Source organism: Hyperolius riggenbachi, chromosome 6 (assembly GCF_040937935.1).
Source record: "Hyperolius riggenbachi isolate aHypRig1 chromosome 6, aHypRig1.pri, whole genome shotgun sequence".
In the NCBI taxonomy this organism is placed as follows: Eukaryota; Metazoa; Chordata; class Amphibia; order Anura; family Hyperoliidae; genus Hyperolius; species Hyperolius riggenbachi.
The window spans coordinates 60,698,683-60,721,468 of NC_090651.1; the positions used below are offsets into that span (position 1 = coordinate 60,698,683).

The 22,786-nt window shown below is 48.6% G+C and overlaps 1 protein-coding gene across 5 annotated transcripts in view; it reads right to left on the reverse strand.

The window, feature by feature from the left end:
• The window catches only part of FGGY (FGGY carbohydrate kinase domain containing), a 339,037-nt gene that overhangs the window by 78,171 nt on the left and 238,080 nt on the right, over window positions 1-22,786 (reverse strand). For all 5 annotated transcript variants that reach the window (XM_068239391.1, XM_068239395.1, XM_068239393.1 and 2 more), the window contains exons 12-13: window positions 17,960-18,034; window positions 12,362-12,482 (exon numbers count right to left, since the gene is read on the reverse strand). In XM_068239391.1, the coding sequence (XP_068095492.1) occupies window positions 12,362-12,482; window positions 17,960-18,034 (196 nt within the window). The remainder of the gene's footprint in view (window positions 1-12,361; window positions 12,483-17,959; window positions 18,035-22,786) is intronic.

Consider the following 22,786-nt stretch of genomic DNA (forward strand, 5'->3'; position numbering starts at 1 on the left):
AAGCAAATGCTAAAGTGAACCTGAACTCTTGCACATGACAGAAGGAAAACACAGAGAAATGTACCCTGTATATATTTAGAGAGTTTAGCCTGTCTAATTCCCCCTCATCTGTGACTAATCACCACTGCAATTTGATATCTCAGTTGTGTCAGCTGGCTGCCATGGCAGAGCTGCTAATTTGTAAACACACGATGAGTTAAAGCGGATCCGAGATGAAAAACTAACTATAACAAGTAACTTGTCTATATATCTTATCTAAAGCAAATCTAGCACAGCAAATCTAGCTGCAAACAGCTTTAATAGAATATGATTATTTCTTCCTGTGATACAATGACAGCAGCCATGTTGTTTGTAAACATTACACAGAGGCAGGCTTATCTGTATCTTGAGAAAAAAAAACTAATCCCCCTCCCTCCTCCCCTCTGCCATCTCTGGCTAGTAATACCTCCCACTCCTCCTGCCCAGACTGAGCTCCCATGAGCCCTTGCTACTGTCTGAAAGTGCCTTGGCTCTCTGTGGGCGTGGCTTGTTTAGGTTATAGGGAATTAGAGTATTAAAAAAAAAGTATTTGGCTTGAGGAATGCCCTATAAACAATAGGAAAGGAACACAATTATGCAATGTGTAAAAGTTCATCTCGGATCCACTTTAACAATATGCCTGCTTCCATGAAAGCAAAAAGTAGACACACTGCAGATTTATTGTAGGTTTGTAGATGTGGCTTTCAGGGGCGTTGCTAGGATCCCAAGAGATCCGGGGCATTTGTGGGCACTATAGCCAAAAAACGGGCGTGGCCATGCACTGTAATGTGGGTGTGGTCATGGGCAGAGCCAAATTTACAAGAACTTAACAGTGGTCTGAGTATCCCTGCCCAGCAAAATATTGGCTGAAGCCCCCCCCCTCCCCTTCCATTAATACAAAAAAACATATCACAAAAAAGCATATTACAAATAGGCAGTGTCATGGTCGGACTGGGCCACAGTAGTACAGTTTTTTCCCTCGGTGGGCCCTGCCTCCAGGTCTCTGGTGGGCCCCCCCACTCCTTGTCTGACAGAGCTCCAATTGCTGCCTGCAGCACAAAAATTATCTTCTCAGTGCTGTAATCACTCATGCTGAGAGCAGTGGCGTAGCTAAGGAGCTGTAGGCCTCAATGCAAATTTTACAATGGGGTCCCCCAAGCACTCTATACATAACAATTGATATGACGCACCAAAACCTGCCAATGTCAACTACAGTGTCCGAGGTGCAAGAAAGGGATGGGAAATAGCTTGTTAATGATTATCACTGTTCAAAGTATCTATAGAAGTGATTATTATGCGCACAGGACCAATAGAGAAGTAATACTGTAGTTGAGGGAGGGCCCTTCGGGGCTCCTTGAGGCACCACAACTCCCAGCATGCCCCCATAGAAGAACCACAGCCCCCTGCATGCTCGCCTAAAGGCATCACAGCACCCAGCATGGCATTACAGCACCCAGTATTCCCACATAGAGGCACCAAAGCACCCACCATACCCCCATTGCTGTGTTGCCATGCTGGGTGCTATGCTATGATGCCTCTATGGGACAAGCTGGGTGCTGTAGTGCCATGCAGGGTACTGTGTGGTGCCTCTACTCTGCCTGGGGGACATCTGGGCACCCCAGAATAGATCCGGGGCACGTGCCACTGATCTTTGGGGCTAGCAACGCCTCTGGCTTTTATAGCACCTGGTTAGGACTCATAATCCTCTTCAGCCATTTCCTGCATTATGGATTGCAAGAGCTCTCACTGACAGTTCAGTCTTTCCGCAGCTTACCCATAATATGACCTCCACCATTACCCTGAGTTGATCTTTTCAGAGTCTTGGTCTGTGCTCCAATGCAATGATGATGACACTGAACCAAGCCAAGCTGTGGCCTCTCCCACAACCCTCACTTCTCAGATATACTACTTCTGGTCATCTGCAGGGCTGGTTCTAGCCACAATGGGGTCCAGGGCAGAAACTGCCTGGGGCCCTCCTCCCTGATCCACAGCTCCACCCCCACCCCCAAAGTGTATTAGGTGTCCCTTTTGTTCCTGAAACGCCCCCAGATAGTATTAGGTGTTTCCCCCGGGGCAGTCCCCTTGCAAAGTATTCGCAGTGGAGCAAACTAACCTGTCCAGCTGCCACACTCCTTCATTAGTGTGTGTGCATCATTCTTCATCCTTGCACATGCATCTTCTGTGTGACCAGACGCCATGTACATAGTCACATAACATATCACCGGGTCATCATGGAGATTAGGCGGCCAGTGGGGATGAAGACGGAAGCACACTGATGGAGAAGGCTGGATGGCTGGACAGATAAGTATGATCCATTGTGAGTACTCCACATGGGCCCCGTGGAACACTATTCACTTGGGGGGAGACCTGGCGGACCATCAGGCTGGCTCTGGGGCCCTGGGCAGTTTGCCCCATGAAGATCTGGCCCTGGTCATCTGGCTACATCGTTAAACCAGTATTTTTAGCTGCAGAAAACTCAATTGACATGAAATAAGTAACACAACTGTACTCCGACCAAGCTGTCATGTTTTGGGAACCACATGACTGTGATGATGAGAACAAACAAGGTATTAGAGTTCTGCGCAGAAAAAAGTATGCTTCCAACAGTAGGTTTGTACCCAGTAGAGAGGATTTTCATCTGGATGCAACATACAATATAATTGCATTGCAACATGATGCAATTATACTTCATTGGGGCCTTTCACACTGGTAGTTTTGCAGTGCGATGAGTTCCGGCGGAACAATGCACTGCCTGCAATACGTTAAAAGGCGATATGAGCAGTGCAAGCATAAAGTTTGCAAACTGAATACTAGACTCTGCACAATGATTTTATAAACCAGGATGTGCAACACAATTTATATATTGCTAACCACAAGAAGATTTATGCGTGCTCAACACCAAGCTTAACCCTTACAAGTCTGGCTGTGCAAATCTGGCTAAATTGGCTTATCATGAGGCATTGCTCATGCAAAATTGCATTTGCTTTCGCATGCCAAACTTTGCAGGGTCAAAAACTAATACCGCAAAGTGGTTGCCCTGCGGGAATTAGTTCATGCTACATAGCACTATCCAGGAGCGCCACGGGAGGCTTTCCAATGCCCCCATACAACCGGGGGGGCTGCAGGGCCCCAGGCTCTCTCACTGCCCAGGGACCACAGCGTGGCCAGCGCCGGGGAGGGCCATCCGCACCCACCTCCCAAAATTAAAAACAGGCACTTACCTTAACGTCCATTGCGTTCTGCTACTGCGCATTAACTTGGGGGCACTGCATGGGAAAGGAGTGACGCATGGGTCACCCCGAGCTATAGGGCTCAGGGCTGGCTCACACACATCACTCCAGAAGGGGGGGGGGGAGGACAGGCACAGACAGCCCACTCCAGGGCTCACACCACCTAGAGCAAGCCATCCACCACCTGCCTCCAAAGGACAGAAAATGCAAAATGCTAACCACAAGAAGATTTATGCGTGCTCAACACCAAGCTTAACCCTTACAAGTCTGGCTGTGCAAATCTGGCTAAATTGGCTTATCATGAGGCATTGCTCATTCAAAATTGCATTTGCTTTCGCATGCCAAACTTTGCAGGGTCAAAAACGAATACCGTGAAGCGGTTGCCCTGCGGGAATTAGTTCATGCTACATAGCACTATCTACGAGCGCCACGGGGAGGCTTCCCAATGCCCCCATACAACCAGGGGGGCTGCAGGGCCCCAGGCTCTCTCACTGCCCAGGGACCACAGCGACACCCCGGAGGGGGAGGCTGGGTGGCGCAGACGACCCCCCCCCAAGCGTGGCCAGCGCCGGGGAGGGCCATCCGCACCCACGTCCCAAAATTAAAAACAGGCACTTACCTTAACGTCCATTGCGTTCTGCTACTGCGCATTAACTTGAGGGCACTGCATGGGAAAGGAGTTTGGTAAGTGCCTGTTTTTAATTTTGGGAGGTGGGTGCGGATGGCCCTCCCCGGCGCTGGCCACGCGGTATTCATTTTTGACCCCGCAAAGTTTGGCATGCGAAAGCAAATGCAATTTTGCATGAGCAATGCCTCGTGATAAGCCAATTTAGCCAGATTTGCACAGCCAGACTTGTAAGGGTTAAGCTTGGTGTTGAGCACGCATAAATCTTCATTTGGTTAACAATTTATATATTGTTAAAGGAACCTCAAGCCGGTTTCACACTGCTGTTTGGTGTTAGTGGTGCGGCCCAGGGGCTGCACCGCACCGCAAAAAAAAACATCCAGCCCAGCAGGAAGTGATGCTCACTTCCTGTTGGTGAATCGATGACGTGTGCAGCAGTGTATTGCTAAAATACGCTTCCGTGCATACGTGATGCAAAAATCTGAGGCGGGTTGTTCATCCACTTGAGGACCGCAGTGTTAAACCCCCTTAAGACCAGGCCATTTTTCACTAAATGGGCCACTGCAGCTTTAAGGCTTCGCTGCAGGGCCGCACAACTCAGCACACAAGTGATTCCCCCCCCCCCATTTTCTCCCCACAAACAGAGCTGTTGGTGGGGTCTGATCGCCCCCCAGATGTTTGTTTATTTTTTGCCAAATATTAGTTTTTTTCTGTATAAAAAGTGTATTTTTTTATTATTTATATGTCCCCCCTCCCTTCCTCCCACAGCCAGCCAATCACTGCGATCGGCTGTCATAGGCTTCAGCCTATGACAGCGGATTGCTTCTGTCTCCCCCAGGGAAACAGCCGCGTCACTCGGCTGTCCCCAGTACAGCGCTGCCGTGGATCGGTTTCACAGGCTAACAGTCTCCTAGCGGTGATCGCCGCTGGGAGCCTGATGGTGGAGCAGAGCTCCGTCATCCAAGCAGGGATGTGCGCGCATCAGTGCGTGCGATCTCCTGAAAAACAAGCCCGCAGGACCTTATGCTGATCGGCGTGACGCGGTTAGTTAGAGGCTAAAAACACGCACGTTACCATAGACTTACCTGACTTCCGGTCGCTGCACGGTAACGTAGGTATGCGCTTGTGTTAGATAGGGGACTTCCAGCACACCGCAGGCAATGTGATTTAACCCATAGACTTACATTGCCCTGCAGTAGGAATGCGGTAAAATGCCGCACCGCAACACCCCAGTGTGACAGGCCCCTGAATCCATTTGTGACTAGTTCTCTGTAAGTATTATTACCCAAGACTGAGCCGTAGGCTAAAAATCTAACAAGCAGGAAATTGTGATGTTTCTATGGCAACTCAGACACAGAGCAATAACTTGTAACATAACCCAGACAAAAACATTTAGCCGATGATAAACTTTACCTTTCCCCGAGGCCAAGAGAAAAAAAAAGCCTGCCTCTGAAAACAAGGGATTCCCCACTTGCCCTGTTTGTATTAGCTAATCATTCAGGGAGATCCAGTTAAACCATAATAGTGGAATGTTTTAACCAGGTCTCCTAGCAAACAAAATACTTTCCACGTCGCGGTCCAAATTCCTCTGGCCGCAACTGAGCAGATGGCGATACGTGAGCAGGAGATAACGCAGATGAGGGACTGATAACGGTTAGCGGGGGGAAAAAAAGGGCGCTGTAATATTAGAGTTCTAACCGTGTTTTATTTTCTTAGCACAGGCTGTAACACTCAGCTATCGGGACTGATATCTGGCGCCTAAGGCAACGACACGGCTTATCCTATGTCTCTGATATGTTCCCCAGATGGGGCAGGGAACTTTCCTCCTGACTCATATCAGGTCACATTCCACGTGGGCGTGCTGACAAGGCCATAATGAAATTAGAATTATCTCTGGCTGATATTGCACCAACACCTTCCACAAAGCTGTACAAAGTTAAGGTGCAGGGCCGTTTCTTGGGCAGTGTGGGCAGGGAGACCGCCTTTGGCGCAGACCAGCAAGTAGAAGAAGGGGGAGCAGGCAAAAGGACATAACCGCTAGAGAGCTGGTGACGCACGGTGCAGCCAAATGGAAGAAGAAAGAAGATTACCAGCGCAATCACCTTCCTTGACTCCTCCTATACTTCCTGCGTCAGACATCAAGTCAATTTACGTCACCACCGCGTGATGACACCTGATGGTCTGTAGCGGTACTACAGGCTGTCAGTGCGCGGCACCCATGGAGGAGTTGGATTTCCGGGCTCTCTTCCTGGTCCCTGCTTCCTCCTGGATAAGCGGCTGGTCACCAGTAAGTAGGCAGATCTACTTGTCACCTGTGGCTGTGTGACTGTCCCTAATGAGTAAGGGTTCGCGAGTCCACGGGGTGGGGAGGAAGGGGGAGCAATTTTTACACCCTCGCCCTGGGTGCAATTTAGCCTAGAAACTGCCCTGTTAACGTGGCCATATGTCTCTCGATCTTCCACCAGACCAAACATCAAATAGATCCCTCTCTGATCAGATCTGATGTCAGTCTCATCTGGCATCTGTCTTATGCCTGGTACACACCTTGCAATTTCCCAATAGATAGATGGATCAATAGATAATTTCCGACAGATCTGATCTGATTGTCGATCGTTTTTCTGATCCATTTTCTGATCACTTCTATGCAAATCGATAAAAAAAAAACGATTGGAAGTCAGATCGGACCTGTCGGAAATTATCTATTCGACCCATCTATCTGACGGGAAATTGCATGGTGTGTACCAGGCTTTAGAGCTGTCAGATTAATATTACTTTTGTAAGTGACAGCTACACAGGAAAAAATGTCCTTGGTCCTTTAAATGAACGCACTAATTTAGCATTTGAGCTATTGATAGACTTAAAGGGTACCTGAAATGACAAGTGACATGGGGATGTATTCACCAAAGTACATGAAGGTTTTTTCATGCTGAGAGTATACAGCAATTATACTTCTACTTCCGACAGTAAGGCAGTGTGACAGTAAGACAAGTATGTCTTGCCTACAGTCAATTAAGGTGGTGGGTGTGTCATGGTTTGGGGCTGCATGAGTGCTGCAAGCAATGAGGAGCTACAGTTCATTGAGGGAGCCATGAATGCCAACATGTACTGTGACATACTGGTTCAGAGTATGAGCCCCTCCCTTCGGAAACTGGGCTACAGGTATGTATTCCATCATGATTATGACCCCAAACACACCTCTAAAACGACCACTGCCTTGCTAAAGAAACTGAGGGTAAAGGTGCTGGGCTGGCCAAGTATTTCTCCAGACCTAAACCCTGTTGAGCATCTATGGGGCATCCTCAAACAGGAGGTGGAGGAGCTCAATCTCTCTACCATCCACCAGCTGGAGGAGTGGCTGTGCGCATCCTCATTCGTTCTCCCGTCACCAGGAGTGTCCTGCACAGGCACAGCAGAGATTTTCTCGTACTACTTCTGCGCAGGATGCTCCTGAGGACGGGAGCACGAATGAGGACGCGCATGGCCAGCGCCATGCAGGCACAGTGGTGCGCCATCTGATCAGTTGGTGAAAATGAAACTTAAGATGAAAAAACCACACACCTTAACCACTTGACGACTGCAGTGTTAACTCCCCCCTAACGACCATGCTCTTTTTTTGTTAAGCTGGGCTGTGCAGGCTTTTCAGCCTCCTGCACAGCCCAGCTATGGAGCCCAGCGATCGGACAACCCTCCTTTTCTTGTCCCTAAGGGGAGATGCTGCCGGAGGTGTCCGATCGCTGTGGCCGGTTTTTTTTTCTGAGCTTCTATGAGGCTGTTTCTCCCTCCCTCCCTCTTTCCTCCCTTCTGTGATCTTTATAGAACAGGATGGCGATCCGTCCTGTTCCGCCTCTCATAGGCATCAGCCTAGGAGAGGACGGCGATCCCCGGCCAATCAGAGGCCGGGGATTGACGATCTCGTACAGGGCTGCCGGGGACCGCAGCACTATATGGATGTAAACAAAGGCCGTTCCCTGGGAAACTGTAGCCCCAGGACTTGACGCCAATTGGCGTTAGGAGGTCCTGGAGCTGCTGCCGTGGCCACGCCCAATGGCGTTGGCGGTCCCCCGGTAGTTAATACAGCAGGTTGCTGGTGCAGGATCCTCGGCAATCGTAATTCACAGGAGAGAAGTATGGATCCGCACACAGACTTATGCAGGAACAGTGAAACCTTTATTGTCCCATCACACACGTACAATAATCTGACCGTATGCTTACTATCGTTTCAGGGCCAGAGAGGTCCCCTTTGTCAAAGCTAGGACAGATATCTGCAGGGGGCTGGTAAGTGAAACTTTTTTTTTTTTACAGTTAGTTTAGGGTCACTTTAAATGCTTCAGAAAACAGGACTGTCGTCGACCCAAGTTGGGTCAGAAGAGCTCAGCGAAGCTCTTTTGTACAGATAACAACTGAAGTTCCTGTAGTGGAAAACAATGAGACTCTTTTCTTTGCCACTAATGTTCTATTTCTTAGCTGTGCTACGCATACAATTCATTAACTCATTGTTTATTTTCTCATTAAAGTCCAAATGTTTCCTCTTCTGCGTCAGTAAGATTCTGCAGTCACACTTCTCATGTTTAATTCCCGTGTGGCAGACCTTAAGTACCAGGATACCCAGTGGAATTTCAGGACCTGCTGGGGCTCAGGTGAGGACAGTTTGGCCCCATTCACAGTGATCAGTTGCGTTGCGTTTCCGGTGACAGCAGAAACACAACACCGCGTTAGATACAGCGGTACCAAAACTTACCTGCGCGTTCCATCAGGTACAGTGAAACATACAGTTCAATGAGAAGTATGCTTCGCTCCCACTGTTACCGCACACATTTAGCGGTAACTCGCTGCATACAGTGTTTTACCATGCTGCCCGCCATTATACCGCAACATCCCTTTCGCACTGTGAACGTCGCTATAGGCGGAGCATTGCAGCGTGGTGAGCCGTGTTACCTAACGGCAGTTATGCCGCACCGCAACGCTCCACTGTGAACTGGGCCTTAGTGTCAGTGGATAGCAATGCTGAGGGGGTAGATCAAAAGTAATATGCTGCAAACAATCAGATCAATATGCAGCCAAAATGCTCCCATAAACTCTTTTGTGGCCAAATTATTTGTAATTTTGTCCAGCCGCACGTCTCGTAAATCTTAATGAAATTTCCAACTATTCAGATGTGAAAACGGCTTGGACAAAATGGTTTAAGATCTGGGAAAGCTTAGTTTATATCCTTGCTGACTGGTGGTGATGGGACAATTTGTAAATGTTCCCCTAACCCCAGGCGATAGGGAAGAGTTGTTCCCTTGGGAGTACTTTACAGGACAGGGGAAGGTACATTCGAATGTCAAAATCTGTGTAACAGGCCACCTGGGATATGTGTTGCCCTACATAATAGATTGCAGTCACTGTTGGGTCTCCGGTGAGGGGGTGTCTACTGGGGGGGTCCTCTGTGTAGGAGACACACACGGCTGTTCCATAGGATGTGCTGTAAATCGGCACAGCAGTAAGTAATGGAATGTTGAAGATGTAGACAATGAGTAATCAAGTCAGGATTTCGCATTGGCGTCTTCTTAGGTCGTAACTGTAAATTTAAAACACATCTCAGTAATAAGGAAACATGGAAAAACAAACCACTGCAGTGACCTTTGAGGTATTTGCTCAGTGAACCCTCACTGACTGTGGTATAGCAATGGATAGATGTTGAGGTTGCCACCAGTGGCATAGCAATAGGGGATACAGAGGTCATGACTGACCCAGGGCTCCTGGAACTGAGGGTTCCACATGGGGCTCTCCTTAATTTGCTGCATTTGCCCTTTATTGGTGGTGTCCCGGGAATGTTCACCTTTACGCTTTAAAGTGAACCGAGCACCTTTTTTTATCATTCAGGACATTTTTATAGCACATGAAAAATGCATGCCGAAAATCTGTTTCATTATTAAAATAAACTTTCATTTTACCTTGTATTTTACATTCAAAGTAGATTAATTACCCTGTTTCAGCAGGGCTGCCCTGCCGTCCCCGGCCGCAGAGCTTTCAGGTCCCTAATTGTTTTATTGGGCTAATTACCAAGAGGTAAACAATGCCATTAGACAACAAAGGGGGTTAGTAATTAGGACTGTTTCTTCAAAGACCGAGTTTGTGTCAATGTGTCAAGATAGCATCTCTGACTCCTGTAAATAAGGAATGTGAGAAGGGGAGGGGGGGGGGGGGACATGGCAGCTTCTATGCCAGGAGAGATTCCATTGAAAGAGAATGTGCTCAGTTCCCTTTAAATAGTGGTAACCATTCCTTTACCTCTGCTTACACCTCTTAAGCTGAGTGCACACGCGCAGGATTAAACTCACCTGAGGCGGCCATTAACCACCTCATGCCATTGGCTGAAGGGAACACATGCTGTGCCCATGCACGTGGCTCGCATGGTGTGTGCGATTCATCAGAATAGCCAGACTTAAGTAAATGTCCTACTTGCACTTAAGGTGCACAAATAGGATGTTTATAAACGTCCATATTGCAGGAAGTGGTTAAAGGTTAATACACACGCTAGATTAAATTCAGGTGAGGCGGGCGATAATGACCGCCTTTCCCGATAATCCGGTGCGTGTACAGAAGCCCCTGACTAATGATGGCTGCCCAGCCAGCAATCTGCGGGGTGAAATAATTTGTCCGAGCGATAGCCGATATCTTTGTTCTCCCAAGATACCATTCTTGCCAGGTTGATGTCGCACCCGTGCCACCCCCTGCATTTCAACACATCGTTAAAACATCAAAATGAACTCCCGCACACTTATGCAAATCCTCATGCGAATCCACTTACAAAAATCATGCAGCAATCAATGCTGTCCCTACAGCTAAGTTAAAAGCTGGGATCTTCGTTTCAAGAATAAAGTCTCTTATGTAGTCACATACACCGCATAGAGGTAGCCCAGTGTCGTATGTGTCCTAACTCTGGCCCTGTAACATGCATAGCACAAACATGCACGCATTCAGCGCATCAAAACCTATCTAAGGAATAGGAGCACATATCCTTAACGTCCTCCCTGGGACAGATAGTGCATCTAACTAATCCTGCAAGGGAGCTGCTAGTACCTGCATACGTGCCATGCGAACACACCAACAAGCTGGGCTACCGCTACACGGTGTACGTGACTACACAAGAGACTTTATTCTTGTAACGAAGAGCCCAGCTTTTAACTTAGCTGTAGGGACAGCATTGATGGCTGCATGATTTTTGTAAGTGAATTTGCATGAGTGTGCGGAAGTTCATTTTGATGTTTTGCTGTTTTGCTTGCTACACCCCTTCCAGCACCTCCCCATTAAATCTACAAGTGTTTAAATGTCCTAGCTCAAGGTGAGGAGCCTGGATTTTGTGTTTTTTAAACAACACAACGCCTGCAGGCTAACTATGCCTTTGTAAAGCCTCGGTCCACCAATGTCACCTGAGGATCGATTCTCAATTCCCGTTGGGCGACACCCATCTAGTATGTGTACTTTGCTGAGAATCTAGCATGTGTGTGTACAGGAGCCCTCCAAAGTCGCCTGAAGATCTGACATATTGGATCTTACCAATCAAACTTCGAGTGCATTGTTTTTCTACCTACCCTGACTCTGCTGAAACCCCCTTCATCATGTGTTGTGTGTTGCCCCTCCTCCTTTCTTCATAGCAACAGACACGTCGCTAGTCTCTTAAATAGTCACGCATCTGTAGAGCACTTAGCCCCAAACTGTCGATTGAGGGATTGACTCCCTATACCTGTAAGGGGACAGTCATCATACGTGTGTACCAGGCTTTATACAACGACAGTGTAAAATTAGCACTGAAGGCCATGGCTTTGTAGCTAAGCCACTATGCTCTGTTCCTTTTAGTGGTTTGCTCCTCCATGTTTTTTTATTATTGAAATTGAAAGGGTGCCTGAGACTATTTAAAAAAAAAAAAAACAACGTTTTATACATACCTGGGGCTTCCTCCAGCCCCCTTCAGGCTGATCGGTCCCTCGCCTTCCTCCCAGGCCGTCTGGATCCTCCGCTAGGCAGCCCGGTAAATCTACCATTCGGGTCCAGTCAGCGCAGGTGCAGTAAGGCCGCACACGCCCCCCTGTCACACTACCGTGGCCGGGAGCGTTATGTGAAGGCTCATGCACAGTTTCCCGCCGACTGGAGGAATTCACCAGGCCACCTAGCGGAAGATCCAAGCGGCCTGGGAGGATGGCAAGGGACCAATCAGCCTGAAGGGGGTTGGAGGAAGCCCCAGGTAGGGGCTGATCAGCCTGAAGGGGGCTGGAGGAAGCCCCAGGTAGGGGCCGATCAGCGTGAATGGGGCTGGAGGAAGTCCCAGGTAGGGACCGATCAGCCTGAAGGGGGCTGGAGGAAGCCCCAGGTAGGAACCAATCAGCCAGAAGGAGGCTGGAAGAAGCCCCAGGTATGTATAATGTTTATCCCAGCGTCTCAGGTTTCCTTGATAGAATTTGGGGCGTAGGTAGGATGCTTCTGTGCTCTCCAATTCGGCTCTTACCTGTAACGTCAGCATGGAGCTGTACGAAGAGGGGGTTTTTGCTGAGCCCCCCGCACATGAACAGACTGCTGATAGCGTGGTTTGACTTCTCCATGGCCTCTATAATGTGCCTCGTTCCCATCTACAACCACAAACAGAAAACAGAGAGTTACGGCTTCACTCGCCTGGCTTGGAGTGGATACATTTCATGATTTACAAACTTTTCTTTGTGAGTTAATGTGAAGGATCCACCAATAAACTGCCAGTCTGAGAACACGCTGCGAGGTAAACATGTGTCGCAGAAACGCTGAGCGCTCCTATTACCTCGTGACCATAGATAATAGGTTCCATCCCTTTCCTATTCACAGTTCTAGGGATGAGTCAACTATTATTGTAACTGGAGAAACTTCAGAGTCAAATATCACATAAACTTTACAATTAACCAACAGAACAACCGCAAAATATCTCCAACAAAAATTACTGAGCTGAACTTGTGAGGCAAAAATGTCATGTCTGTTCCTTTATGGAAGATGAATCCAAATGATCCGCACCATCAAGGTAAATACTTTATTATAGCTCAATAAAAATAATAAAATCCATATGTGGGTATGTTCACTTTCTCCATATAAGTATTAATAACACTATGGCAAGAAGGAGTAAATCGACTTCTATTCCTCAGATTCCAATCCTTCAATTGTAGGCAGTCACTCGAACTTTCCTGTTGATCATCTCTTTTCCACAAGAGACTACCACTGAAGAAATGTTTGAGTCTCAAAGATCTGAAGAATCTCGCTAATTCTAGGTCTACCTCAAAAAAGTCGGGAAAGTTCGTAGGACAGAAAGACAGTCCTCTATTAAGAAGTTGATGTTCTGCCTCTTCCAGGGGATATGTAGAGATGTTCACCACCAAATCAACTGGTTCTATCTTCCCCTCCTCAACTGCATCCTGAAGTCCTCTTTCCCTTTGTTTCTCTTTCTGGTATCTTTTTCCTCCCCTCCGCTTGGATTGTCTGACGGGCCCGATGGACCGTCCGAGCCCAAAAAATCGGATGATGACTGTTCACCTTCCCTGGGTGGGCGAGGTTTAGGGTTCCCTCTCGGGTTCCTAGGTCTAGAAGGTAGGCGATGCTGCTATTGGTCACGATGATCCTGCTGGATTTATGTCTTTTTCGTGTGTTTTTCGACACGCGTGACATAATGGTGAGTGTCCCTGCCTAGCACGCCTGAGATCTTCTTTATATCATATTGTATAGATATATGTGGGGATGAGACGTGGAGCTTAAAGGGTCCTAGCTATAGTATGAGATCTGATAGGTTGGGGGAAACATGAATATGTATGTATGCTAATTTTGCAGTTCTCTATGTGGTCCACCCTGGGGCTTTAAAGCACTTTGGAGATTGTTGTGTTATCATTGTGGGCTGGTCATGATTTGAGAAAGGACCGAATATGGCCCGAAACGCCTGTGCGTCATCTTTGTACATACCCACATATGGATTTTATTATTTTTATTGAGCTATAATAAAGTATTTACCTTGATGGTGCGGATCATTTGGATTCATCTAACAGCAAACTTGTGACTCCAGAGGAGATCCCGGCACATCACTCTACAACCATTGGTGCAGTGGCTTTCACCTGATATGTTCCTTTATGGAAGACATACAGCAGAACAGGGCCGCCATCAGAAATTGTTGGGCAGAGGCGTATCTAGAAGGGTGCAGGCATGTCTCCTGCCATGGGCGCCACAGCCCCATGGGTGCCATTCCTACCCCAATGCTGCAATGCCATGTCTGCCCCTGTGACTCAGATTTCAGATCAGATTAATCCTGTTGTCTGGGGAATATGGCTACTAAATTTATATATGTAAGGTGCATTTGGCTTAGTGGTAGAAAAGAGGACAGAGAGGAAATAAGAAGAGATATTTCCCAAAAAGTAACTTCAGCAATATCCCGAGCAAAAAAACACAGGCAATCATAAAACATGTACGTAAGAAAGGATGATGTTTTTAAATGGGGCGGGGGCTACAGCAAACTAACTACCACAGTTAGTTTGCTGTAGTCCTGCATCCAGCCAATCACCTTGTGGCTTCAGTCCCCGCATGGTGATTGGCTGGATGCAGGACTACAGCAAACTAACTGAAGAAGTGAAGGAGCGATCGCCGGCCGGGACTAGGTAATGTATGCCTATGCACACATCCTCCCTCCACCTAATCCTACTCCCTCCACCCCAGCTGCCTCTCCCCTTCGACCCCCACTGCCTAATACTAGCCTTCCTGCATTTTTTTAATGGCGCACCGTTCTACCAATAAATGTATCATAAAACGCAATTTACCGTTTTAATGTATTAAACATGATTGTATTTACATTAAAACTGTAAATAGCGTTTTATGATACATTTATCGGCGGAACAGTGCGCCATTTTTCAACCTGCAACATTTTTAAATGTACCGCGAGGACGGGTTACTGAGCAAGCGTGCCCCATATCATTGCTGGCCACGTCTCCAGTGGCGGGTGTGGTGGATCACCCATAAGAGGACTCTTTTTTTTTGCCTTTTTGATTGAAAAAGGATTTTTCCAAATACATATTACCACGTCTCCAGTGGCCAGCCGCTCCTCCACCACAGGGAGCATTACCGTGGCTGGCTCTGCACGGTCTGGACATAGACTGCAGCTGGGGCCTGTGTGCGTGTGGGGCACTTTTCACTGGGCCCCAGACTTGCTCGGGTCCCACACGCCACTTTCTCCTGTGATGCCCTGAAGGCAGCACTGCAGCAAAGAGTATGGTCTTTATAGAGTACCTGAGCTAGGGAACTCTGCTGAAAATAAAAGTTGTGATGGGTAAATTTTATTCATAAATATAATTCAGCACGTACATTTCTTACCCGGCTGCAGCTCTGTTTAGGACATATCTATCTCTTTGTAAAGTTATTGTGCAAGTCTCTATGAAGTTGGCAACACCACCAGTAAGGAGGGAGTTAGTGAATTGTGGTGTGAATGAGCTTTTGTGAGAGAGAGGAGATGAGTAAGGGATGTATGCATAGTTTGAATGGAAGCAGGGAATTTAGGCGCCTGCAAGCGGCAGAAGTTTGAGCACTGCCATAGGTGCCCATTGAAATAGCGTTATTAAGGGGAAATATGGGCTCCAGCGACACCCTATAAATAGCAGACGCTAGGTTCAGCGCCGCAGGTGCCCAAATTACCTCTCAATGCAGTGATTTTAAGGGGTGTCTATGGCAGTACCCAGAAAATTACAATTTTATTTTTTGGGGTAATTGGCAGCAGGGGCGGGGGGGGGGGGGGGGGGTTGTTGATTGGCTGGGGGGTTGTGTTTAGGGTTAGGCATGGGTGGTTAAGGTTAGGCATCCGGTAGGGTGTTTGTGCCGAGTGTGGGAAATTAGGGTTAGGCGTCAGAAAGGGAGTCTGTGTGGGGCTGGTTAGGGTTAAGCGCCAGCCGGGAGGGTTCTGTGTAAGAATAGGGGTTAGGGTTTAGCTATAGTAAAATTCGGTATTTAATACCAATATTTTACAATCCTTCTTTACACTTTCATAGTAGAATATTCATAATTATACCAATATTCTACTATCGGCTTTCCTGGGCGCCCACATTTCCCAGCACCCTTATATTATGTACGCAGTTTGAACAGACTCTGGGTAGGGGGCTGAAATGGGAATGCATAGTGTGAATGGGCCAGGAGAAAAGAGTTAGGGATGTATAGTGTGTGGAGAGAGGAGGTGTAATGATAGGGGGAATGCACAGAGGGCCCAAGATGGGAGAAGGAGATCCAACTGGTGAGCGGGCCTTAGGGGGTGGGCAATATATAGAGTTAAAGGACCTGGGGAGAGTAGGAGGTGCATAGTTTGAGCAGGTCCTGAAGTGGGAAGGGTAGGGTACTAGGTCTCAGGTAAGTGTACCCTGTGGGAGGGGAAAGTGGAGTGTATTGAAAAACATGACAGGGGGTTGAGTAGAAGATGTGTAAAGCAAATAGGTCAGGGGAAATACAGTAGGGGGTGCATCTTGTGAGTGGGTCCTAGTGGAGGGATGCATAGTGAGCCAAGTATCATGGTGGAGGGGGGGAGCTGAAGGATGCAAAGTGTGAGCAGGTGTGGGGAGAATAGGGATGTATAGGGCCTAAAAGAGTATGAATAATGTGGATGAGGATTGATGGGGTAGGAAGGGAAGGTGAGTCATGTGGGGGTAGTATTGAGAAGACTGGCAGTAGGATGCCGGGGATGCAGGAGTTGGATGCAGGGAATGCAGCAGAGGGGGTGGGAGGTAGTATTGAGAAGACTGGCAGTAGGATCCCGGGGATGCAGGAGTTGGATGCTGGGAATGCAGCAGAGGGGGTGGGAGGTAGTATTGAGAAGACTGGCAGTAGGATGCCGGGGATGCAGGAGTTGGATGCTGGGAATGCAGCAGAGGGGGTGGGAGGTAGTATTGAGAAGACTGGCAGTAGGATGCCGGGGATGCAGGAGTTGGATGCTGGGAATGCAGCAGAGGGGGTGGGAGGTAGTATTGAGAAGACTGGCAGTAGGATGCCGGAGGGGCAGGAGTTGGATGCTGGGAATGCAGCAGAGGGGGTGGGGGGTAGTATTGAGAAGACTGGCAGTAGGATGCCGGGGATGCAGGAGTTGGAGGCTGAGAATGCAGCAGAGGGGGTGGGGGGGGGTATTGAGAAGACTGGCAGTAGGATGCCGGGGATGCAGGAGTTGGATGCTGGTAATGCAGCAGAGGGGGTGGGGGGTAGTATTGAGAAGACTGGCAGTAGGATGCCGGGGATGCAGGAGTTGGATGCTGGGAATGCAGCAGAGGGGGTGGGGGGTAGTATTGAGAAGACTGGCAGTAGGATGCCGGGCATGCAGGAGTTGGATGCTGGGAATGCAGCAGAGGGGGTGGGAGGTAGTATTGAGAAGACTGGCAGTAGGATGCCGGGCATGCAGGAGTTGGATGCTGGGAATGCAGCAGAGGGGGTAGGAGGTAGTATTGAGAAGACTGGCAGTAGGATGCCGGGGATGCAGGAGTTGGATGCTGAGAGTGCAGCAGAGGGGGTGGGGGGTAGTATTGAAAAGACTAGCAGTAGGATGCCGGGGATGCAGGAGTGTGATGCTGGGAGTGCAGTAGTTTACACACCTTCTTTCATGCAGGGGGCATAAGGGGAGCAGCATGTGCGATCGCAGCGGAGCCCAGAGCTGCAGGGGACCCAACTACGAACCTTCCCTTCCTCTGATACAGGGGACTATATACTTCACATCAGGTGTTTTGTGGCTACACTTGTTATGGGTGTGAAGATCCTGATGGCCATGCTTGTTCTATGACCCTTGTGAGATGGGCCCCAAGAGGATGAAGGTCACCAATAGATGACAAGGGAAGGGGTGTTAACATTGGGGGAGGGCATCAAAGTTTCCCTCTGGATCCCCATGAATTACTGTGGCCGCTGGGTATGTCCAGAGAGGCAGAGGGGATTGTAATTGCTTATCCAGAACTTTGGCAGATCTCAGCAGCTACAATAAAATCATTCTGCTTCAGTTTACTCAGCACGGTTATGGAAAATGACATTGTACTTTTGGCTGAATTCTAAACTCTGGTTTGTTGGTTGCCTTCACATAAGCTATCTGATAACTCACCGCAATGCTCTGTAATGTGGCCAGATACAAAACAGCCAGGTCATCTATACCCTTAGACAAGGTTAATCCCACAATCTGTAAAACATAAAAAAAATAGTGTAAAGCTTTTACTCGATAGTGAATATTAAACAAACCATCTGCACACTAGAAATCAGAGTGGGAGTTTCTGTGCTGTGAGCCAATCAGAATTCATTTCCACTATGTGGTAATTCAGGCCTGTTTCATGTACTGGGGCCTGACAGGTGAGACCATTTGTTCTGCTTAAAGTGAATCTGAACTCTTGCACAGGACAGAAGGAAAACCTAGAGAAATATACCCTGTATGTATTTAGAAAGTTTAGCCTGTATTCCTCCTCATCTGTGATCAATCACATCCAGGGGCGTAACTAGAAATCACTGGGCCCCCCTGCAAAACTTTGGATGGGGCCCCTGCCACCAAAACAAAACTACAAATCTTTGTCTGCAAAACTATGTATGTGTAACGATCGGTGTAACACAGAGAGGGTCTGATTACCGGTGATCTGCAGTATCACCGAGAATACAGATATATACCCGATTATTGATGATCTGCAGTATCACCGATAATCAGATATATCTCTAACCTCTGGACACCTGGGTAATAAGAGTGTTTGGTACAACAGAAATACTTTGAGGACTGCACCTGAGGAGCAGGTGCACAGCAGTAAGGAGTACTGCACAGTAACACGTTCCTTCCGCAAGCCTGAGACTCTCCCGAGGGAGGGGTCAGGCTAGGAGTAGGAAGGAAAGAGTGTGAGTGACACCAAGGAAGGGTGTCACCCCCAGGTCTATGAGCTATCTCTAGACTGAGGAGATAGCTCTCAAGGTCGGGCAAGCCGGGTCGGCAACAGACAGACAGATCAGGGACAGAGACAGGAGACAGATGCGGAATCTTAAGACAAGCAGAGTTCGACAACAGAGTATCAGATATAGCGAAGTACCTAATCAGAGATCAGAAGAGTAGTCAGGAAGGCAGAAGGTCATAACAAATAATCAACAATGCCTAGTCTTGGGTGTGAGCTCCTTGATTATCAACACCCTGGAACTGGTCTGAGTATAACTAGATGGTAAAGCTAATTCCTAGTCTGAGGTGTGAGGTCCCTGATCATCAACACAGAGGAACTGGTCTAAATAATAACACAGATAATATCACAGATACTGACAAGGTCTGAGTGCTACCACGTAGTGATCGCAACACCAGACACCAGAGAAATGACCAGCACCCAGTATATATACACCAGCGCTCTCCAGCGCCTCCCCTAAGTGCTGGACCAATGAACCCTGATAGAATTGTCAGCTGATCGGCTAGATCAGCTGACACCCCTCTGACTGCCATAAAGGCTCTGCCTCTTAGCGCGCGCGCGTCCTTCTGAACCTGTGTGGACTATCAGTCCCAGCCACACCAGACATGTGTTGTAATGCGTCTGTTGGTTTGAACGCGGGGCCAGCCGCACCGCTGTCAGAGCATGAGGCGGTTTCCCCGCGTTCAGCCATACTGCTAGTGGTAAGCCCATGCGTGCAACCTGCCGCGTCGGACGTGGAACCCGCCGCCTTGTTCACTGGGCATGCGGCGGTTTCTCCGTGCTCCGTCAGGCTAGTGGATGCAGGCCCATGCGCGCAAGCTGCCATGTTGAACGCGGAATCAGCCGCCTTACTCTGAGTACTCGCGGCGGCTTTTCCGTGTTTTCTCACAGTACCCCCCCCTGAGGAGTGGACTCCGGACAGCTCCTACCCGGTTTCTCAGGATACAAAGCGTGGAACTCCCTCCTTAATTTATCCGCATGCATGCGACACTCAGGTACCCATGTTCTCTCCTCAATACCATACCCTTTCCAGCGAACTAGATACTGCACTGAGTTCTGTACAACACGTGAGTCTAAAATCTTTTCTACGTCGTATTCAGGTTGGTCATCTACCATCACAGGAGGAGGAGGAGTGGAACCTACATGAACTGCTGGCTTAAGCAGGGACACATGAAAGGATCTTACACCACGCATGCTGGCAGGGAGATCAATGGCATAAGTAACATTGTTGATCTTCCTGGTCACTGGAAAAGGGCCCACAAATCTGGGTCCTAACTTGGGCGAGGGCTGTTTCAGGGTCAAATGACGTGTGGACACCCAGACCAAGTCTCTTGGCCGAAACTTCCACTCTAAGGAGCGTTTCTTGTCAGCTTGACCTTTCTGACTTTGAAAAGCCTTCTCCAAATTATTTTTCACAATCCCCCAAATGTTCTTAAATGACTTTTGCCAAGCCTCCAAAGCTGGAAACGGAGTGGAAGCTACTGGCAGTGGGGAGAACTTAGGCAACTTTCCAGTTACCACCTGAACTGGAGAAAATCCAGAGGAAGAGCTTTTCAAATTATTGTGCGCAAATTCTGCAAACGGCAAGAACTTGACCCAATCATTTTGCGCATCCGCAACATAACACCTTAGAAACTGTTCCAACGACTGATTAATTCTCTCAGTCTGACCATTGGTCTGTGGGTGGTAGCACGACGAAAATGACAGTTCCATGCCCATTTGATGACAAAATGCCCTCCAAAATTTAGAAACAAATTGGACTCCCCGATCTGACACAACGTTTTCCGGAATGCCATGTAGCCAGAAAATGTGGATGATGAAAAGATCGGCCAACTCCTGGGCGAGGGGAGTCCTTTCAGGGGCACAAAATGGGCCATTTTACTGAAACGGTCGACTACCACCCAAATGACCGACATGCCCTCAGACCTCGGAAGCTCACCCACAAAATCCATGGACAAATGGGTCCATGGTTCACTCGGGGTGGGCAAGGGCTGCAACGTTCCCACAGGTGCCAGCCGGGAGGGTTTGCTTTTTGCACATACTGCACACTCTCTAACATACTCCTTGCAGTCAGTTGCCAATGAAGGCCACCAAGCACACCTAGGAACAAGGTCCTGTGCTCTGGTGGCCCCAGGATGTCCAGCATTTTTGTGGGAGTGGAACATCTGCAATATCTGGAGACGAAATGGCAGTGGTACAAACATCACCCCTTCAGGCTTTCTTTCAGGGACATCCTGCTGGAACGGACTTAAAGTCTCCATCCAGTTTTTCCAGGTCTCTGTGGCTGCCAACACTACTCTCTGTGGGATAATGGGTCTGAGGGCTGTGCTGTCTCTGGCTCAAAGCATCTGGACAAAGCATCCGCTTTAATGTTTTTACTACCCGGAGTGTATACGTAATTACAAATCTGAATCTCGAGAAAAACAGTGACCACCGAGCCTGACGGGGACTCAATCTCTTAGCCCCCTCAATGTATTCCAAATTGTTGTGATCAGTGTAAATGGTAATCGTATGTTCTGCTCCTTCTAGCCAATGACGCCATTCTTCGAAGGCCAATTTAATGGCTAGGAGCTCCCTGTTGCCTATATCGTAGTTTTTCTCTGCTGGTGAAAACCTACGAGAGAAATAGGCACACGGGTGTAATCTTCCCTGCAACCCAGAACGTTGAGACAGCACAGCCCCTACCCCGACCTCCGAGGCGTCCACCTCCACAATAAAGGGATAGGAGGTGTCGACGTGTCTCAAAATGGGTGCAGAGCAAAACAATTCTTTCAAAGTGGAGAGAGCAGCCAGAGCTTCGGGTGACCAGTGGTTGGTATCTGCCCCTTTCTTAGTAAGACTGGTGAGGGGTGCTATGACTGTGGAGTACCCCTTTATGAACCTTCTATAGTAATTAGCGAATCCTAAAAATCTCTGGAGAGATTTCAGTCCCACTGGCTGAGGCCATTCCAGGACAGCAGAGACTTTGGCAGGATCCATAGAAAGGCCCAAGGTGGAAATTATGTACCCCAGAAAAGTGACAGATGTTATCTCAAAAATGCATTTCTCCAATTTAGCATAAAGCATGTTCTGTCTTAACTTGTGCAGCACAAATTTGACATGAGCCCTGTGCTCAGAGAGGTTATCTGAGAAGATTAGTATATCATCTAGATATACCAGAACAAATTTACCCAACACCTCCCTGAATACTTCATTAATGAGTTCCTGAAAGACGGCCGGGGCGTTACACAACCCGAAGGGCATCACCAGGTACTCGTAATGCCCATCGGGTGTGTTAAAGGCCGTCTTCCACTCATCGCCCTCTCTGATCCGCACCAGGTTGTATGCACCCCGCAAATCCAATTTCGAGAAAATCTTAGCATTGGTGACCTGAGTGAATAAATCATCTATCAAAGGCAATGGATAGCGGTTTTTTTACTGTGATTTTATTCAGGCCCCGGTAATCAATGCATGGCCGAAGGCCTCCGTCTTTTTTCTTTACAAAAAAGAAACCTGCTCCGGCAGGCGACCGGGAAGGGCGAATGAAACCCTTATGTGAGAAAGCGCGGAGGAGCCGCCGCCATGAGCCAGCGGCGGGCGGCTCCTTCCGCACACGGCAGCTACTCGCACGGAGAGGCAGCCGCCTCCTCACATCATGAGGCGGCTACCTCCGTGCATCAGCCGGCAGAGAGCGGCGAAACCACCGCGCTGGATGCGGCGGTTTGCCGGCAGGTCCCCGCTGCGGAGACACCGCAGAGCGGGGCTGTGCTGGCTGGGACTCATAGTCCCTCAAGATTCAGAGTGACGCGCGCGCGCACTCAGACAAAACTTATGACACCAGGGGAGAGTCAGCTGACCAGGCAGGTCAGCTGACCATAGCTCCACTTCCCATTGGTCCAGCAATCAGGGAGGTGCTGGGGGACACCTAATGTATATATACTGCTGGCTGTTCATTCATCTGGTGTCTGGCGTTGCGATCACATATGTGGGAGCACCCAGATCCGTAGTCAGATCCTTAAGTGTGCCGG